This window comes from Mesoplodon mirus (assembly GCF_964341445.2).
Source record: "Mesoplodon mirus genome assembly, chromosome: 4".
Classification (NCBI taxonomy): Eukaryota; Metazoa; Chordata; class Mammalia; order Artiodactyla; family Ziphiidae; genus Mesoplodon; species Mesoplodon mirus.
Genome location: NC_138979.1, coordinates 36,225,586 through 36,246,274, shown reverse-complemented (window position 1 = coordinate 36,246,274; position 20,689 = coordinate 36,225,586). Strand labels below are relative to the sequence as shown.

The following is a 20,689-nucleotide window of genomic DNA, read 5'->3' as shown; positions in this document are numbered from 1 at the left end:
GGGACAGAGAACAGGATCTTTGGGTGCAAAGGCTGGGGGAGGGTCATGGAGAGGCAGAGGTGCTCTGGTCAGGACAGACAGCAGCCTGTGGTGGTCGAGCAGCGACCTTCTGAAAGTGCTCTGTGTGCCTGAGGCCTACAGGAGCGAGGGAGTGAGGAAAGCAAGGTGGAGAGGGATGGTGGGGGAGGGACAGGGAGACAAGAGAAGCTGGTAGAGATTTCTGACCACGGATAAGCCAAAGCCACAAGTAATCTGCTTGGCATGATTCAGGTCAAGGGGAGCATGCAGACAAGAAGGACCCCATCTCCAAATCTGTCTGCTCAGCTCTGGGGATGCAGTGACGCCATGGCAGGACCCCAACCAGAAACGCAAGGACGTTGGGAGACACGTTTGGCTCAGCTGGCCATACCCTCAGTGGCTGCAGCCCTGGTCCCATGGTCAGGCCTCTGCAGGGGAAGTGGCTGCTCCAGCGTGGAGAGAGCACAGTGACCCAGGAAGGGAGCTGCAGGGAGACCCACAGACCCCATGCTGAGCGTGGGCACCATGGGAGGAGCCACAGCCCTTCTGAGGTCAAAGACCTGCGATCCTCAGGCCTGGGGACCTGAAGGTCAGCTTGGCACAGCTTTGAGTCCAGAAAACCACCCACAGTACTGGGATTTCCATGTGAATAACCAAGTCCTTGGCCACTGGAGAGTTCTATTTTATTCTTCTAAAATTCAAAAATCGAATGGTATTTAAAGAAAAAGAAAAGAAAAAGGGGGATGGAAAGAAAAGCCAGTTAATATTTAGCTGATATTTAGTTTAAAGCCAACTAATATTTACTGAGTATTTACCATCTGCCAGGCTTCACATATGAGCTCTCATTTAAGATCCCAATGATCCTATGGGGATCCAGGTGGGGAAACGGGGCTCAGAGAGGCCAAGAACCTGCCTTGGGTTACACAGTTGGTAAGTGGCAGATCTGAGCTTTGAAGTCAGTTCTAAGTGACATGGACAACCCCCCCCCTTAGCCATTATACTCTCTTCCTAAAATAATACCTGTCTGTAGTAGGCAGTTCTGATGTGACTCCTGTGATCCCCTGTGTAATCTCTTCCCTGTGAGCATGGGTGGGACCTGTGACTTGCTTTTAACCAACAGAATATGGTGAAGGTGACAGGAGGTCACTTTGAGCAAGTGACAGAGGACTGTGACTTCTGTCTTGCTAGCAGACTCCCTTGATTGACTCTCTTGCTGGCTCTGCTGAAGCAAGTTGCCATGTTGGGGAGGACCATCCCGCAGCAACTCCAGCCAGAGAGGGTGACCTTCAGCCAGAGAAGAACGGAGGCCCTTAGTCTAATATCCTTGAGGAACTGAAATTCTGCCAACAACTGCTTAGAAGCTTATCTGTCCACACTCGAGCCTTCAGATGAGACCCCACTCCTGGCTGACACCTTGATGACACCTCCTAAGAGACCCTGAAGCAGAGGCCCTAGCTAAGCCATTCCCAGACTCCTGACTCACAGAAATGTGTTTTTTGTTTGTTTGTTTTTGTTTTTCTGTGAGTAGGAATCAGGTCTCCTATTTTTTTATTAACAGTTTTTCAATAGATAATATGTGAACATGGTACAAAATTTCCATGACACCAAAGGGCATACAGTGAAAGGCACAACTCTCTCCTGTCTCTAGGCCTTCAGTTCTCTCCAGAGGAAACACTTATGTAGTTTTTGAATATATCTTTCTAGATGTACTCTATAAATATCTACTGGCACTTATGAGAAGTGCTTGAAGTTACCTACCTTTGTCTCTGAAATCTTGGCCTTCAGCCTGCTTTCAAACCCACTGCCTATAAATTCCCTTTCAGGTCGTAACCACTCTGCTTTCAAAACCAGGGAAAGGCAATGCAGATATATTTTATCCTTTTTCTTTATTGCTAAAAGGGGTTATAATGATGATTTAGCCTCCAGCCATCTAACCCGTTAATTCTTTGTTTCAACAACTGTCAAGGATATACACAGAAATGTGTTTTGTTTTAAGCTACTAAATTTGTAGCACTTGATTACACAGTGATAGGTAACTAACATATTGACCTTCACAGAAAGTTTATTGCACCCCAAGCAGACTGTATATGTTCTCAGAGGGTCAAAACTCTCTGGACAGAGCTGTGAGTGGGCAGTATTCTCCACGTAGAAAACTGAAGGTCACAGGGTGATTTCAGGCAATGTGGACAGCAAATCTTTACATCTTTATGAGCAAAATCAGAGAACAAACCTCACCACAAAATCCAGAAAAGCAGACCCCAACTCTGAAAGAGCACCTTGCCCTACCTGAGAAACTAAAAGAGCTGGAACTAGGACACAGAAGTCAGTTCCTGGAAGTGTGCAAATCAGTATAAATAGAAAAATTCAAGAGAAGCAGAACTTTCCAAGCCAGGAGGCCACCTTTCCTTCCCAGCAGGGAAAAGCTGAAGAGAGTGTGTATCAGAGAACAGAAATTACCTTCATACCCAATTTTATTCTCCTTTCTTTGGTGTTTGATGCTTAGGGAGTATATTTCAAATATACTCCCATTCCTTCTTCAGTGCTTTAAATAGAAAGCAGATGTTTCCGGATGGCAGAACGCTTCTTTAGGCAGACAATAACAACCTACTGTTCCCTTGCATAGTCTTTTTAGAGCTGAATAAACACCAATTGTTGCTCATTGAACACATTTTGGAACCTGACAGTAATGGTCCCCAAGAATAATTAGACACTGTGAAACATACGTATGCCTGGAATATGAAAACCACTCGGCAGAGAGACCACTCCCACTTTGAACGATTTCTGGCTCCATGTGAAATGATTCTGCAAAGAACTGGCATGACTACTTTTTGCAGAAAAAAAAAAAAAGAAAGATGATATTTTAATTTATTATAATCCCTCACTTGCCATGTTCACCAGGCTTTTCCTGATAGGAACCTGTAAAACCTCATGATTCTTATTATTCCTGCTTCTATCTGCTTTGAATTAAAACAAACCATTCAGACATTACCCTACAGCCATTTAAACATGTTTCAAAGTCTCAAAGGATGCCCTGATGAGTTTACCTGGCTTGACTCTTAAATCCTTCCACACATCATTCATACAGCAGCAAGAGAAAGGTGCAGCCCCAAGCTCGATGGGCATGGCACTGCCCACCCAGCTTCAAAGACCTTCCCTGGCTCTATGCCCCATAGGACCAGCTCCAAGTGCATCAGAATGATTCACAGACCCCTGAGCACCTGTCCCTGTCCCCTCACCAGACAGGCTCTGCCGCTTTTCTGCTAACACTTCCAAAGCACCTGCATTTTCACATGACCATGCACATGCCCTTCACTGGGGCTAAAATATCCTTCCCCCTTGACTGGCCAGAAAGGCTCCCACTAGTCCTTTGAGTTCTACCATAGCATCTTTTTTTCTTTTTTTAAAAAACTTGGGCAGGGTAGTTATCTTTCTCTCTCTCTCTCTCTCTCTCTCTCTCTTTTTAAATATTTATTTATGTATTTATTTGGCTGTGCTAGTTCTTAGTTGCAGCACATGGGATCTTCACTGCCTCACGTGGGATCTTTAGTTGCAGGGGGGTGCTTGATCTTTTAGTTGCGGCATATGGGATCTAGTTCCCTGACCAGGGATCAAACCCAGGCCCCCTGCATTGGGACGACGGAGTCTTAGCCACTGGACCACCAGGGAAGTCCCCTACCATAGCATCTTGAGACGTCTAATTTGTGCTCTCACGATACAGGCCCTGGACTGAGCGCCTGTCATGAGGGAACAGAAGCATGGGCTCATCAGGCTCTCAGCCCTCGTTCTAGATGGTCAACAGGCCCCTAGCTGGCAGGGTCAAATCCCTGAGCCTAGGAAAAAGATCTGGGGGGAAAAGGAGATAATGGACAAAAGGTTCTAGCACAATTCTTTCATGCAAAGAATTCTTTCATGAAAACTCACAAGTATATTGTAGTTCTACTTTCACACAAAATCCCCATAATAAAGTTACCATTATTTGCAGATAATAGGATCACACATCTAGAACACCCAAGAAAATCAATTTAAAAAGTGAATATGAATAATGAAATCCAGTAAGGTGACTAGGTATAAAATTACTAGTAAAAAATAACATCAGTAGCCTTTCTATATATACAAACAACCAGATAGACAATATAATGGATTTTAAAAGATCCCATCTAGAGTAGCAGCCAAAAAGATACAATTTCTAGGAATATATTTAAGAAGTAAGCAAGATCTGCACGAAAAAAGCAAAGATAACTTCTCAGGCATACAAAAGAAAACTTTAATAAATAAGACATCCTGTTCTTAAATGAGAAAAGTCAATACAAAGATGTCAATTACCCCTAAATTAATACATACATTTAACAAAATACAAATATCAACAGAATTATTTTTAGAACTAGACAGGGTTATTCATGTGGAAAACTTAACATGAGAGGACAGCCAAGAAAATTCTGAAGATGAAGAGCAATGAGGAGGTTTAGCCATAATGTAGCCAGATATTGAAATGTATTATTATAAAGTTACAGCAAATGAAATGAAGAGCTATGAGCAAAGAAATAGACAGACTAATGGAACAGAACAGAATCTAGAAACAGGAGTCCAAGGAATTAAGTATTTGATGTAGGCAGTATTACCCATCAGTGGGGACACAGAAACCATTCCATAAACCCTGTGAGAACAATGGACCAGCAACTCCCTGGGGAAAACCTGCACCTGCTGGACCTTAGCCAGAAGTCCATCTCCTCGTCTGGTCTGAGCCCCTTGAAGGGGGTCACAGCAGACCCATTCTATTGAAGTGATTTCCATCTGCCCCAAAACTGCCCAGATTAACAAAGCTGATAAATGAGAGATATCACATAAGTCACATTTGTCACAAATCTTCCTACTCCACTGACTAGGGATTCTCTTTTTGGGTCACATTTACATCACGGAACAGAATGAGGAAAGTACTCCTGATGAACACTGACAGGCTTTCTTGATGACACTACCTTTATCGTAGAGGGCTTGACAGTTTTTCAGGAGCTCTCAGCCCACGTTCTCCTGCGGGTCTCCTGTGATGTGGGTTTGGCTAAGTTCTGGGACTGGTTCACAGGCTGAGGGCTGCCCCAGAGGGCCCATGAGGTCCATTGCCATGTGCTTTGGAAAAGGGTCCGTACTCTCCAAAAGAGGTGGTGGGTCCAGAGCAGTGGGTGAGGATCCCAGTGGTCGGGATGGGGAGAGGCAGAATTTCAGAAAAGCAAATCTGTGATGGAAGGCAAGTATTTGCATGGGGTGGGTGAGGGGCTTCTCTGAGGATGCAGGATAGGGAAACATATGATGGGAAGATGAGACCAAGGACGGGATCAAGGAAGAAAATAAAACTCACCAGCAACACTGCAAGACCATCTCGTGTTCAAACAGCACCCTTCTACTCCTGCACAGAAATTCCTCCCCCTCCTCCAAACGTCCCCCTCTACCCCCGGCCCAGAGTCCAGCAAATCTTCTGGGTTTAGCGGGTGAGGGGGAAATGACTGCAGACATGAGAGGTGTGCTCAAGTGCTATTTGTAGCTACAGGAGTGGGTGGCAAGAGATGAGGCCTGGGGACTTCCCTGCTGGTCCAGTGGCTAAGACTCCATGCTCCCAATGCAGGGGTCCCAGGTTTGATCCCTGGTCAGGGAACCAGATCCCACATGCACGACGCAACTAAGAGTCTGCATGTCACAACTGAAAGATCCTGCATGCCGCAACAAAGACCCAGTGCAGCCTAAATAAATAAATAAATAAATAAATAGTTTTAAAAAAACGAGATGAGGCCTGAGGGTGGGCTGAAGCCAGATAGCCATGGATTCTGAATGACACGCTAAGGAAATTGGTCTTTATCTTGGGGGCCACCGGGTCCAACTGTGCTCAGTGGAAAATTTATGTCAAAGCTATTTTCTCTTCCAAATACAGTCCAAGAAATATATATGTAGGAAAAATGTTAAATGCACTTGGATAGTTGTTCTCATAATTATGGGATATCATCATTAAGAGATTGTGTTCTCTACCCAGGACCACTGGGTCACGGGTGATGCACCAATGCCCGTCTTTTGAGTTGCACATGGGCGTGTCACCTGCACTTACAAACCAGCCACCGAAGCAACAGGCACCTTCTATGCATGATATTTCATCTATGGAAGGTATCCTAGGGTTTCAACATACATTTGTGATTTTACTCTATATGTGGTATATTGAACATTTATACTAAAAAAAGTCATTCCACCTGAATCTGTGGTGATAAATGGGAGTTTTAAAACAAAAAGCAGAGTTTTATGATTCACGTGCTATGAACACCAAAAGCCAAGAACCAGAAAACATCCAAGTGATGATTTCTAAAAAGTCAGGTGGCAAGCAGCCAAGTCATAACGACTAATGATTCCTGGGACAGCTAATTCAAGAGAGTGCAAAATATTGCCGAAGGAGCAGTTTGCATTCTTCCTTTTGCTGTAACACACCTGTGCACATGGATTTTCCTGTTACACTGCAATGCAAACAAAATATAGAAGACTTTATTCTGTGTCTGCTATGAGGGTATGACTTGGCAACATCATTCCTAAGTAAGCAGATATGATTTTCTTATAAGACTGGAAAAATAATGTTCTCAGTTTTAAATGTTGAGGGCGTTTGTATTCATCTATAGTAAACATAAAATGGGGGGAATGGGGAGTGACTGGTAACAGGTTCTGGGTTTCCTTGAGGAGGGAAAAATGTTCTAAAATTAGACTGTGTTGATGATTGTACAAGCTCTGAATACAGTAAAAAGAAATCAATGAATTGTATATTTTATATAAGTAAATTGTATGGTGCATGAGTTTTATCTCAGTAAAGCTGGTTTTTTTTAAAGATCAAGTGTAGAAAAGGATGAGGGAAAAAGACCCAAGTTTTCTGGCTTGGGCAGTTGAGAGGAAATGCGAGTCATGATGAGTGGACCCTGCCTGTGGACCATCTGGAAGAGATGTTAGAAAGCAAATGGGGGACTTCCCTGGTGGTCCAGCAGTTAAGATTCCATGCTCCCAATGCAGGGGGCCCGGGTTCGATCCCTGGTCAGGGAACTAGATCCCACATGCCGCAACTAAAGATCCCGAGTGCCGCAACTAAGACTCGGCGCAGCCAAATAAATAAATAAAAAAATTTTTTTTAAAAAGAAGGCAAATGGGACCCCTTTTCAGGGTGACTCTTCAAGGTTAGAAGACTAGACTGGGGAACCCACTGCAGCAGCTGAGCAGAAATCACAGGTGGATGAAACCATGCAGGATGAGTACACAGGGAGAGAGAAGGAGAGGGACAACCCAGCTGGGGGACACCCAGGACAGGGGCAGGAAGAGGACCCACCCTTAGAGATGAAGGACAGGGGTCAGGAAAGCAGCAGGGGAGCCAGGAAAGAGCAGGGGAGCTCAAGAGTCCTCAGGGTCATTCAGGCTGACAGAGCTTTCCAAAAATCCGGTTGGCTTCGTATCATATTGGAAGCCACCATGTAGTCCAACCTTTATCGGGAAAGGAAAACAAAGTGATGGATATATGAAATATATACCAAAACGACTTAACAGTCCTTATTTCGCGTCAGGAACATAACAGGGTTTGGTTTTAATTCTAGTTCCTTTCTTGGCTCTTTTTACCTGTCAGAGACAAAGCTGGAGAAGAGGAGGGTGGCTCCACAATATCGTGCTGCTTCTCTTTGTTGAGAGTAAGCGGAGGGCCGGGGCGGTGGGGGGACGGTGGGGACTTCCCTGGTGGCACAGTGGTTAAGAATCCGCCTGCCAGTGCGGGGGACATGGGTTCGAGCCCTGATCCGGGAAGATCCCACATGCCGCAGAGCAACTAAGCCCGTGCGCCACTACTGAGCCTGCGCTCTAGAGCCCGCGAGCCACAACTAATGAAGCCCACACGCCTAGAGCCCATGCTCTGCAACAAGAGAAGCCACCGCAGTGAGAAGCCCGAGCACTGTAACGAAGAGTAGCCCCCGCTCACCGCAACTAGAGAAAGCCCGTGCACAGCAACGAAGACCCAACACAGCCAAAAAATAAATAATAAATAAACTTGTGAATAAATTTATTAAAAAAAAAAAAGAGTAACGGGGAGACTAGTTCAGGCTGTGGAACAGTACATGCTCCCTAGGAGGACCTGATCATCTGTGTGACCTTGGCCAAGTCACTTCCCTAAACATTAACACAACTACCTCAAGGGACTGTTTAGATTAAATGTGATAATATATGCAAAGTGCTTTCTTTCTTTCTTTCCTTTTTTTTTTTTTTTTTTAACTTTTTGGCCACACTGCACAGCATGTGGGATCTTAGTTCCCTGACCAGGGATTGAACCCGCGCAGTCTGCATTGGAAGCGCCAAGTCTTAACCACTGGACCGCCAGGGAGGTCCTGCAAAGTGCTTTTTTGTTAGTAATAGCAGCCAGTTAAAGGAATATTATGATAATATATTAATTACACGCGTGAGACATCACTGCAGGGAAGACAATCCCCTTTTCCACCTTAGACAGCTCAACATGCCCAAAGAGACCTAGCTCTCTCTCCCTGTTATCATCAGCAAATTAAACAGAAGAGAATCTTCAAAAAGAATAACTGTGCACTTTCACAATTAAAAATTTTTTTTCATAGCTTAAAAAATTTAGAAGCCTGGGGTTTATTTTTTCCTTTACTGGCAAATTAGTACTAACTATGGCAAACTGGTTTTGTGGTTCATTTTTGTCTTTTGGGTTCCTGGGTAGCAGCAAGGGGGATCCTAGTACCAGTTCTAGAAACCAACCATGGTTAAGTATGTAGCTTACCACTCTGAATTTGGGTTCTGGGGGAAAAAGCTCTTTTTGTTTTCCTAGGAACCACTGGTGTAAAATTAGAATTGCATGGTGTGAAGAGGCTGGTAACTTGCCAAGTCAATTGCAAAAGGTGTAAAATACAAAACCAAAGGTGCAGACATACCTCAAAAGAGCATTTGTGATGTATTCATTTACACTATCTATCAGTTGGTCTCTCAGGCTAATAGATATTTTATGTGTGTATTATAATACAAAATTTTCTACAAAAATAGGTGGCAAGTATAGAGTCGCCAGATTTGGTGCGCGCTCGCGCACACACACACAGACACACACATACATATACGCAAATACAGAACTGGCGAAATTTAAATTTCATGGATAATTTAAAAATTATTTTCATTGTGCTATAATTCAGATATCATAAAATTCACCCTTTTAAAGTGTACAGTTCAGTGGTTTTCAGTTTACTTACAGCATTGTGCAGCCAACACCACTATTTAATTTCAGAGCATTTTCATCACCCCCAAAACCCCATTCATACTCATTATCAGTCACTCCCATTCTCCCCACCTCCAGCCCCAGGCAACCCCTGATCTACTTTCTGTCTCTATGGATTTGCCTGTTCTGGACATTTCATATACATGGAATCACAGTATGTGGCTTTCTGTGTCTGGCTTTTTTCACCGAGCACAATGTTTTCAAGGTTTATCCCTCATGTAGCATATATCAGTACTTCATTCCTTTTTATGGCTGAATATTAATCCATTGTATGGATATACTACATTTTGTCTCTCCATTCATTAGTTGATGGACACTTGTACTGTTTCCACCTTTTGGCTGTTATCAATAATGCTGCTACGAATATCTGTGTACTAGATTTATGTGGCCATGTGTTTTCTTGGCTCTTGGGTTTATACCTAGGAGTGGAATAGTCATATGGTAACTCTATGTTTAAGTTTCTGAGGAACTGCCAGGCTTATTTCCAAAGAGGCTGCACCATTTTGCATACCCACCAACAATGTCTGAGAATTCCAACGTGCCTGCATCCTTTCCAGAACTCGTTACTGTCTGTCTTTTTTATTACAGCCCTCCCAGTGGGCATGAAGTAGAGGCTAACAGATACCTAACACACCTCTAGTGGGACAATGGTGTACTTGACGAAGGTGACCTACACCCTAGGTAGACAGACAGAATGTGTGCCCACTCTGGGCCTCCACTGTCGTTACTTGGGTCGTTGCTGTCCCAGGGAGGAACCCACCTCACACTAGGCTGCCTATTTCAGGGTCTCTTATGAACAGGAGAATTTTTTTAATGCTTTTAGAAATATTGAAAACACAGAAAACAGAGGTTTTGAGAGAGGCAAGGAAGGAGTTCAGTAAATACCGAAGCAAAGGGTTTTTAGGTAAGGAACCTTGGGAGATACAAGCAAAGCTGTAGATTGTGGGCAGGTCATATCTCAAGGACTAGGAAGATGTTCTCCTGGGCTCTGCCATTCTCCCCTTGTCTGGAGTGGCCCAGACAGAGTTGAAACTCAGCATCCCTGCGGGCTGGGGAGAGGTAGTTATGGAAGTCCCCAGTGCCTCAGGAACACGTCTACAGTTCTTGCTTTGCTTCCAAGCTATTCTGACCATCTCACAGAGGCTTGAGCTACAAGAAGAGAGCTCTGGATCCTTCCAGAACTTCTCTTGTGCAGCTGGAAGCCCCTTGGCTGCTTCCACACAATGGTGCCTGCTGGTAGAGACTGAGAGTCTGACTGAGAGTCTACCTACAGCCCAGAGCACCCCGCCTTCCTGCCCCCTTGTCTTGGCCACTGTCCTTGCTTCTGTGCCCAACAGCAGCTCTCTCTCAGGTTACCTTCTTTAAAAAGCTACAGAAGCCACTGCTTAGAAGAGTAAACTACGACAGGCAGACAGTAGGTTACACAGTCAAGCTCTACATGCCTTAGGGAACGGTTCTTGTCCCAGTCCCCCTGCCTGAATCGTTTTCTCTAGACTCCCAGGTCCAGGTTCCCTGCATGGCAGAGTCCCTCAGCCTAGGGAGCCTCAGGTGCCATCTCTTCTGGTCATTTATTCAAAAAGTGTGCTGAGACTGTGGAAAACAGTTTGGCAGTTCCTCAAAAAAGTTCAACACAGAATTACCGTATGATCCAGCTATTCCATTTCTAGGTATATACCCCAAAAGAACTGAAATCCGGGGCTCAAACAAATACTCGTACACTAATCTTCACAGCTGCGTTATTCACAATGGCTGAAAGGTAGAAACAACCCAAATGTCCACCAACAGATGAATGGATAAACAAAATGGGTTATATACATATAATGGAATATACTATTCAGACATAAAAAGGAATGAAATTTTGACATATACCACAACACAGATGAACCCTGAAAATATGCTGCTAAATGAAATAAGCCAGACACAAAAGGACAAATACTATATGATCCCACTTATATAACTCAAACAGCCAAATGCCTAGAGACCGAGAGTAGAATGATGATTACCAGGGGCTGGGGGCAGCAGAGAATGGGGCGTTACTGCTTAACAAGTACAGAGCCTCTGTTTGGGACGATGAAGAAGGTCTGGAGAGGGGCAGCACTAACAGGCACACGACACTGTGAACGTTCTACATGCCGCTGAATTGCGAACACACTTAGAAGTGGTTAAAATGCTAAGCTTTGGGATTTCCCTGGTAGCCCAGTGGTTAAGACTCCGAGCTTCCACCACAGGGGCAGAGGGTCGGGGAGCTAAGATCCCACAAGCTGCATGGCGCAGCCAAAATAAATAAATAAATAAATAATTTTTTTAATGTTAAACTTTACGTTATGTATTATTTTCCAACAACAGCAGCAGAGTGTGCTGGGACGGGGCAGGGAAGAGCAGCCCTGAAGAACAGCTCAAAGGCAGCAGAGGGACAACTGCCAACAGTGCGCGCTGAAAGGGCAGGTGGAGCAGAGGTGGGCACGTTGGGCAAGCGGGAGGGAAGCCAGGGAAGACGGCCAACACCAAGCCCGGGAGCTCAAAGCTTCAAGGAGGGAGCTGTCCAGAGCCTCTAGCGGCTCCGAGGATGCTGAAGACTGCAGAGAGCACAGAGACACCAAAGTGTCCACAGCACTTGACAGCAAGTTGCACCTTCTCAGTAAAAAAGAACTGTGAACTAAAACCATGAGAGGTTTTTCAGCATCAAACCGCAAAGACTAAAAAAACAAAAACAAAAGCCACTTGCCTGCTGAAAAAGTTCTGGAGATGGATGGCAGTGATGATTGTACAACAATGTGAAAACACTTAATGCCAGTGAAGTGCACACTTAAAAATGGTCAAGATGGTACATCAGGGACTTTCCTGGTGGTCCAGTGGTTAAGACTTTGCCTTCTAATGCAGGGGGTGTAGGTTCAGTCCCTGGTCGGGGAGCTAAGATCCCACATGCCTCGTGGCCAAAAAAACCAAAAAAAAAAAGATGGTACATCATATGTTGTGTACATTTTACCGCAATAAAAAAAAAGATTAAAAAAAAATCCAGCCTGCTAGAGTGGAACGCATCTGTCTCTTTTACACTACAAATGGGGTATGACCGGGAGAGCTCTCTGGGAGGCAATTTATTGAATCACTAATAAATTGATTAAAACTGCATTCTCCTGGGACTTCCCTGGCGGTCCAGTGGTTAAGACTCCACACTTTCACTGCAGGCAGCATGGATTCGATCCCTGGTGGGAGAACTAAGATCCCACATGCTGCATGCGGCCAAAAAAAACTGCGTTCTCCTGAAGCCAACAACTCCACTTTTTTTTTTTAAACTTCTTTATTGGAGTATAATTGCTTTACAATGGTGTATTAGTTTCTGCTTTATAACAAAGTGAATCAGCTATACATATACATACATCCCCATATCCCCTCCCTCTTGCGTCTCCCTCCCACCCTCCCTGTCCCACCCCTCTAGGTGGTCACAAAGCACCGAGCTGATCTCCCTGTGCTATGTGGCTGCTTCCCACTAGCTATCTATTTTACATTTGGTAGTGTATATATGTCCATGCCACTCTCTCACTTCATCCCAGCTTACCCTCCCCCTCCCCAGGTCCTCAAGTCCATTCTCTACGTCTGCATCTTTATTCCTGTCCTGTCCCTAGGTTCTTCAGAACCATTTTTTTTAGATTCCATATATATGTGTTAGCACACAGTATGTGTTCTTCTCTTTCTGACTTACTTCACTCTGTATGACAGACTCTAGGTCCATCCACCTCACTACAAATAACTCAATTTTGAACAACTCCACTTCTAGGAACCTATTCAAGGGCAATAAATGAGGATGTGCAAAGGTATGAGGGCAAAAGGACAGTCACTGAAGAGCTGTTTATTATACACACCTCCCCTGACACACACACAATCCTTGTAAATAACCTAAATGTTCCAAAGTGAGGGATTGTTTAAATCAAGTATAATATACCCATGCAAGACATATCACTCAGCCTTTAAAAATTGTAGTACTTACTAACATGGAAAGATGTTCTTTTTTCCTTTACCCATCATGATTTATTCTTTACTTCGTTAAATTATCATTCAATGATTTACATCCAGAAGTTACTGAATAAGGAGGCCAACAGGTGTTGCTGAGTACAGTCTGTGTCCCCTTTCCTTCTGAACAGAAACAGCTAGGACTTGAAGGGCTTCAGTGTCACTCAAAATCTCTTCTTCAAAGAAAACAAAACAAACAAACAAAAAAGAACTCATAGGTTCCAGAGTTCCAACAAAAGCTCGCCAACACTAGGACTATAGATGTTACTAAGGACATATAGTATTAAAATGAAAAGAGAAGGTTACAAAAAAGCATCCTACTATGATCTCATTCTTATAAATATGCATACTAATATAAATATATATTAACTTAGCAAATATCTACTCCACAGCTCCATAGTAGAGCTATGCTGACCATTGGGAATACCCCAGAACAAGACCACCATGGCCTCTGCCTCAGAATCCAGGGAGCTCTGGAGCTACCTGTGTGTGCATGAGAAAGACCAGGGAATGGTGACCACAGAGCTGGGGTTTTCTCTGGCAAGGGAGAAATGAGGGTTATTGAATGCGTGCGAGGTGAAGACAGTGAGACTTGCTACAACCTGAAATTGTGTGTGGGCAAGAGAGAGGCCAGTGTCGCTCGCTTCCCAACCTAGAGGTCAAGTGTAGAATCACCTGGACCAAATAAGACAGGTGTGAGAGGACCCCAAACACCACGGTTGACAGAGGGAGAGGGGTAGGTGCTCTCAAGAACTTTATACAGGGACTTCCCTGGCGGTCCAGTGGTTAAGACTCCATGTTTCCACCATGGGGGTTATGGGTTCAATCCCTGGTCAGAAAACTAAGGTCCCCCATGCAGCGCAGCCAAGAAAAAAAAAAAAAAGGAACTTTATACAGCACGGTGCCAAGAGTTAACATTATATTGTATACTTACCATTTTGCAAAGATCTTCTGTTAAGTGTTCTTATCTCACACACACATATAATAAGCAAGAAGTGCAGGAGGAAGCTATTGGAGGGAATGGATTTGTTTATGGCATAGACTGTGGTGATAGTTGCGCAGGTGTGTTCTTATCTCCAAACTCATTAGGTTGTGTACATCAAATGTGTACAGCTTTTTGTATGCCATTTATACCTCAATAAACTGTTTTTTCTTAAAAAGTTTAGCTAGCAAGGGAACAGAAATGACAGAAGCTGAATAGGGATTTGGCACCAACAGAACTGAGACCCAAGGTGCCCTCTAAGTGCGCAGGAGCTTGGCTGGATATCTCCAAACCACGGATTGCCCTAGAAAGAGCCAGAACCCTCATTTTTAGTGGTTGTTTGGGCTTGTTTCTAACTCACAGTTAATCCACTGGTTTCCAACCTACTGACCAAGAAGTGGCCATTTATTATTCATATCTTCCCTGTGGACCCCACTTATTGAAAGATTTTGACCTTCCAGGCAGTATTTATGAAAGAATAATTTGTTTTCTCATTTCTTTATTGACTGAAGTCATTTATAACTTCCAAATAGCTTTCTAATCAGCAGGATTTCACCAAGGTGGCCTCAAGAATTGATAGGATTCCAGCCAAAAAGAAAGGTACATTAGTTACCTGCCCAAGCAGCCTAAAGCAGAACAACTGCCCTTTGTCTTGGGGAAATAATGAAATAGCTTAGACACTGGTTCCTACCCTCCCAGGCCCCTGGGTGGGAACTGCTGGACAGCCATTTCCTTTGCACCCAAGGACATTGCACATGACGCCAAAGACACACACGGGAAGGCACAAGCAGAGAGGACCTGCCCCCGTGGGGACAGCAACAAGTCCCAGCACCACGTAAGGCAGAAGTGACATGTTTAGCAGTTAACATTATGAGGCTGAAACACTGTATATCTTAAGGGTAGGAAGCCTAGTAAATAAAAATAAATCCCTTGTTCTAGAGCCACCGTGAGTTTACTCTGACATGCAGAAACAATGCACATCTCTCCAGCCTTTTATTTGCTGCAGTCCCACGCACACGGTAGGTCCAAAATATTTGCTGAACTAAATGATTTGTCTTCGATGTAATGTGGAAATTATATCGGATGTGCCCAACAAAGCAAAAATTCCTTTCTATTATTACCCACAATGTCAAGGGCAAATGTGTAACCAGCTCATCTGGTCCAAGAGCTCAGGTGTGGGGGCCCCAAAGCAGGCCTCCTTCAGTTCCGGAGAGCGTCCCTGGGACAGCTGGCGAGGTCAGAGCTCTACAGGACTGCACTCTACACTCCATGGAGCAGCTCAGAGTCAAGAGTCGTGGAGAACACCCGGGCAGTGGATTCCCAAGGACACCCAGGGCCAAGAGCAGGCAGGGCTGCTGGAGCCCTGCACCCTCCAAGCATCCAGGCCCAAACCTCTATCTACACTCCTAAAAGCCCTTCAAAAATCTAACACTTGGCCCTAGGGACAGAGAGATGAATGAGATGCTGTCCCAGACAGCACACACTGGCAGTGACACCGAGTGTGTACTGGGTGAAGAAAGCCAGCACCTAAGGGTGCAGACCTGAGGGCTCAGGTATGGCAGTCAGAGGCCTTTGCCAGGGATCCTCGATCTGGTTGGGACAGTGCCCAAAAGCCATGGGACAGGACATCACAGTGCTCAGATTCCCCTCCCACTGGGGGCTCATTTCCACGTTCTACTTGAATATCAGGCCCCACCTTAGCAGGGGTGCTGGGTGATCCACAGGGGCTTACTTGCTTGTTCCCAAGTTCTTCTCCATGGAGCTTTTCCACATGCTCACTTCCACAGCTTCAAGAACCATCTCCTCGTGATGATGCCGAGATGTCTGCCTACAGCCCAGGTGTCTCTCCTGAACGTGGCGCCCACACCTCACCTCCCTGCGGCCCTATTTCAGGTGCTCCCACCTTCAGCTCCGTCAGCACGGCAGAATCCCGAGGAGTCTCATGCCAGCACACAGCAGGAACATCTCTGGCCTCTGTCCGCTCCCCTGCAGCTCAGGCCCTTAACCTTCTTCCTAGCAGCGTCCTCAAATGGGCCACAGGTGTACTGAGTCATGAGTCTGCACGGCACAGAACTCAGAGGGCATCCATCCATGGCGGTGTGGCTCATAAAAGCTCTGCACACTGACTCTGTCAACTGCCTGGCAGAAAGCAGGCGTCTGGAAGGTGTCTTAAGAAAGAAATGGCTTTTTTCTCATTTGTACAAAGATGTCATGGGGTTGGGAGGAAGGAGCTTGTTGACAAGGGGATCTCATCAACCCTCGGGTGCACAGCACCCTCGGGGACGACTGGAGTGCCTGGGGTGGTCACTTCTGACCATGAGCAGTCTCGTCTGTTTACCCATGAGCTGTACAAATATTTTCCGTGTGTCCATGACGTTAAGAAGATTGGGCAACTCTGGCCTCGCTTACAACCACAGCCTCTCTCTGTTTCTGGATCCTTTCTGTTGGCATCAAAACAAGCTCAGGTTTCTCCCGTTTGCACCACCTGTAAGGCCGCGTGCCTGCCCCACCCAACATCCCCTTCTGCCCACAGGCCACTGCTCCGGGAAGCAGCACCAGGTTGCTCACCAGGGAAGGATCCAGGAGGACCAAGGCCCAGTAATGGGGACAGTCTAGGTGGGCCACGAAACCACCTCCATCCAGAATCCCACCTCACTCTTCCACCTGGGGCGCCTCAGGTGCATGATTACACATTACTAGTCTAACAATTCAGTTCTTCAACTCTCCCCACAAAGAGGTTTCATGGGTCAAACTGACCTCAGACTCCAGCATTAGTTACACACAGAAAAAAAGTCAAAGAGTCAACCAGGAATTAAATGGATTGTCCAGGAAGAGTTCAGTTAATACATTACCACAGTACAGCACTATGTCACCATTTAAAAAGAGAACATTATTATGACTATATAAATATTCCCTGCAGAGCCAAGAAATGTGCCAGGAATTCTATTTCCTTCTGTACAGTTCCACTGTCAAGAACCAAGTGCTCCTCAAAGGGAAAAATTCCCAGCATCCAGGTCAAAGAGAAGCTTCTCCTCTCCAGCACTCTCCCCACTGTTCAAAGCAGGTGGTGGTGGTATCTTAGTGTTTCACATTTGGATCACAACATGTCTGTGGTCATTTTTCTTTTTTGTGGCATTTTTCTATTGCCTTCTTTTTCCTATTGAGAAAAGAGACACAGCCCATCTTCCTATAACCCTTGTGGTCTTCCAGCTTCTTGTTCATTCTGAACATTTCCTGGAATCCATTCCAGTCTCTGTCCTGGAGATATTATTCTTGGAGCTGACGACTTCCAGTTCTAATTTGGACTGGGTGCTTCTGAGGCCCACTCACAGCCGTCTGTCTGGAAGTTCTTTTCTTTAGGCTCCCAGAAGCTACCAATTCTCTTTCTGCCCCCAACTGCCTCCTTCATAGGCTTCACCCTTGTTTGGCTGGTGTAGACCCTCAGAATGAGTGGGAAGTAAACTTTTAAGTCCTTGCATACCTGTAACTGCCTTCACTCTCCCCCCTGACACTTGATGAATTTGGCGAGGTGTATTTGCTTCCTAGGGCTACAAATGACCACCAACTGGGTGGCTTAAAACAACAGGATTATTCTCTCACAGTGTGGAGGCCAGAAGTCCGAAATCAGTTTCACTGGGCTAAAACCAAAGTGTCAGGAAGGTCAAGCTCCCTCCAAAGGCTTGAGGGGAGAATCCGACTCCTGGCCTTTTCTAGCTTCTAGGGTTGCATTCCTTGACCTCTCCCTCCATCTTCAATTCTCTCTCTGCTGAGGTCTTCATGTCCCCATCTCTCTTCTGTATCTGTGTATAGTAAAATCTCCTTAGGCCTCTCCCTCATAAGGACACGTGTGATTGCACCAGGGCCCATCAGGATAATCCACCATAATTTCCTCATCTCAAGATCCTCCCCTTAATCACATCTAGAGACCCTTTTATTACCTTATAAGGTAACACTTACAGGTTCAGGAGATAAGGGCCTGATATTTATAGGGGACATTTTTCAGTCTACTCTGCAGGATATAAAAATTTTTTCCAATGGTTAAAAAATTACTTTCCCTCGGTGTCTTGAAGGCCTGGCTTTACTATTGATTGTCTTTCATCCATGTTATCTGATTAGACGTTTATTTTGCCGGTTCTTCCTCTTCCTGATTCCTCAGCGTGAGAGCACTCCTCGGTCCCTCCCTAGCTAATCTAACTGAGTAGGTACCATGGCTTCAAACACCATCCATTGACCCCAGATCCACGCCGGACGAAGGCAGGCTTTGTTCTAGAAGGCCACACCCACACCCCCAGCCTTGCCTCTGCCAACGAAGTTCACCTGTCCTCATTTTCCCCTGAGACCTTCCATTGAAGTCCCAGCTTTCAGCACCACGTCTCATTCCTGCCCTGGGATGGACCTGCAGGCTTAGTTGAGAGGCTCTCTGGGGTTCTTGGGCAGGGCAGACTGGCCCGCTCCACTCAGACCCACTGGGCTCTGGGCTTCTCTGCTACATTTCTGATGTGGCCGGACCTCCACCTGCTTTCTATCGTCCAGAAATTTGTTGCAATCTCTCAGCTGATGCTAATCCCCTCCCATTCACTTTGCTGTCATAGGATTATACTTTTAATACTCTCTTTATTATCACTTTAATGGGTTCTGGGGAGGAAGGGTAGACAGAGGCACATGCGCTGAATCCTTCATCTTGAACTCTACGTTAATCGCATTAACTGTTCAGTTATAACTTGTATATGCCGCAAAGATAACAGACGTTCTGTTCTAAGCCCCTTGTCCGTGGGCTCCCATTGGTGGGAAATGGGAGTGGGGACGGCAGGTTTCAGGTTCACATCCCAGCTTGTCACTTTCCACCCACCTCCGACACACACAGAGCCTCCTTGTCTGAGCACTGCTGCTCCTGACACAGATCTGCCAGTGCGAGTTATGGGACTGGCAAACTGCATGCGGGTTTCCTCTTTCCAGGATTTTTTTTAAAAAGCAAATTACTTCTGTGGCCTTCCCTATAAGGCCGGAATACAGGCACTGGGACATGAAATGAAGAGAAGGGACAATGTTAAATGGGGAACAGCTTTTGCAGGTTCCATCAGCCCAAGAGAACCTTTTCACTCAAAAGCAAAGCCTGCATGACACATCCCTGCCTTACCAAGCCTCAAGTTTAAAAATAAACACGGGCATTTGAAGGAGCACAAAAATAATTTGTGCCCGAGGCTCCACAGAGCCCCATGGCACCAGGTGTATGCTCACCCCGCAGGAGCTGAGACAGGCCACGTTCAATAGAAAGTCAGCCCTTGTGGACCTCAAACAAGTGATACACGAGTAAAGGGAGCCTTTTTGTGCTGGATTCCCTTGTACTACAGACCGTCAACTGCACCCCATTCAGACCAACCACGGGCGTCTGCTCTGTCTAGTTATTCATACAAGGGCTGTGAAGGCAGCCCCCAGCCCCAGCCCCGGAGCCCAAATCCAAGACCTCACCCAGCCTTTGTCTCCTCTTCCCTATCAATCCCTGTACCAACGTACAGGATTAACAAAACAGAAGTTCCTGCTCATCCATACCTGTGCCTTCAGAGGAGCTGTGCCTTCCCCCTGGAATGCCCCCTTGTTCACAGCCACCCCCCACTTAGCCCACCCCCGCTGGTCAGAATCCTACCATCTTTTAAGACAAAGTGCTATTTGGTCACCTCTTCCATCAGAGGCACCTGGGTCCACCACCAGACCGGATTCCTTCTCTGGAGCCCAGCTTTCTGTGTCTCCTCTGTGGCCCTCATATTATTCTGCCTTGTCTTTGGGTAGCTATAGGTGTGCTGTACCCCCTAAATTGGACTGTAAGCCCCCTTGGGCAGGAATCAGGTCTTCATTTCCAGAGCCCCTGCAGCACCTTGATAGAGGAAGTGCTTGAAGCTGTGGCCAGAGCTTTGAGTGAACCCAAGTCACAGAGGGCCCAGAGGGACTAGCCCCTGGCTGGTGTGACCCTGTGAAATTCCACAGGGCAAACAAGCAGACCTTTGTTTGACAGCAGTGGGAACCTCTCTCTACAGCAGAACTGCTAGGTAATGTTTTCCTTCCAGGCACACATACACACGTGCATGCACACATACACACACAGAGGCATGCAGAGATATATTGACCCTCTCAGCTCCAGGCTGCAACAGGACAGCTGGAGGCCCAGCTTATGGCTTCCACCAGTAACTCCTCCCTTTACCCCAGGTGCTGCACAAATGACCTTTCCCAATGCACTCTGCCTGGCCTGAAAGCACAGCTCTACTGGGGTGAGCTTAAGGGCCAGGACTACATTTTATGTGCCATGTCACAGCCAGAGCCTGGCACCCAGAAAACATGTCTTAACAAAGTGGTGAGGGAATTCTCTGGCAGTCCAGGGGTTAAGATTCGGCACTTTTACTGCCGTGGCCCAGGGTCCA

The 20,689-nt window shown here is 45.8% G+C and overlaps 1 protein-coding gene across 1 annotated transcript in view; it reads right to left on the bottom strand.

The window, feature by feature from the left end:
* Positions 1-16,173, bottom strand: part of HOMER2 (homer scaffold protein 2) — a 69,028-nt gene extending 52,855 nt beyond the window's left edge. The window contains exon 1 of the mRNA XM_082617267.1: positions 16,009-16,173. Within this exon, the coding sequence (XP_082473393.1) occupies positions 16,009-16,076 (68 nt within the window). The 5' untranslated portion in view covers positions 16,077-16,173. The remainder of the gene's footprint in view (positions 1-16,008) is intronic.
* Positions 16,174-20,689: the final 4,516 nt, after the last annotated feature.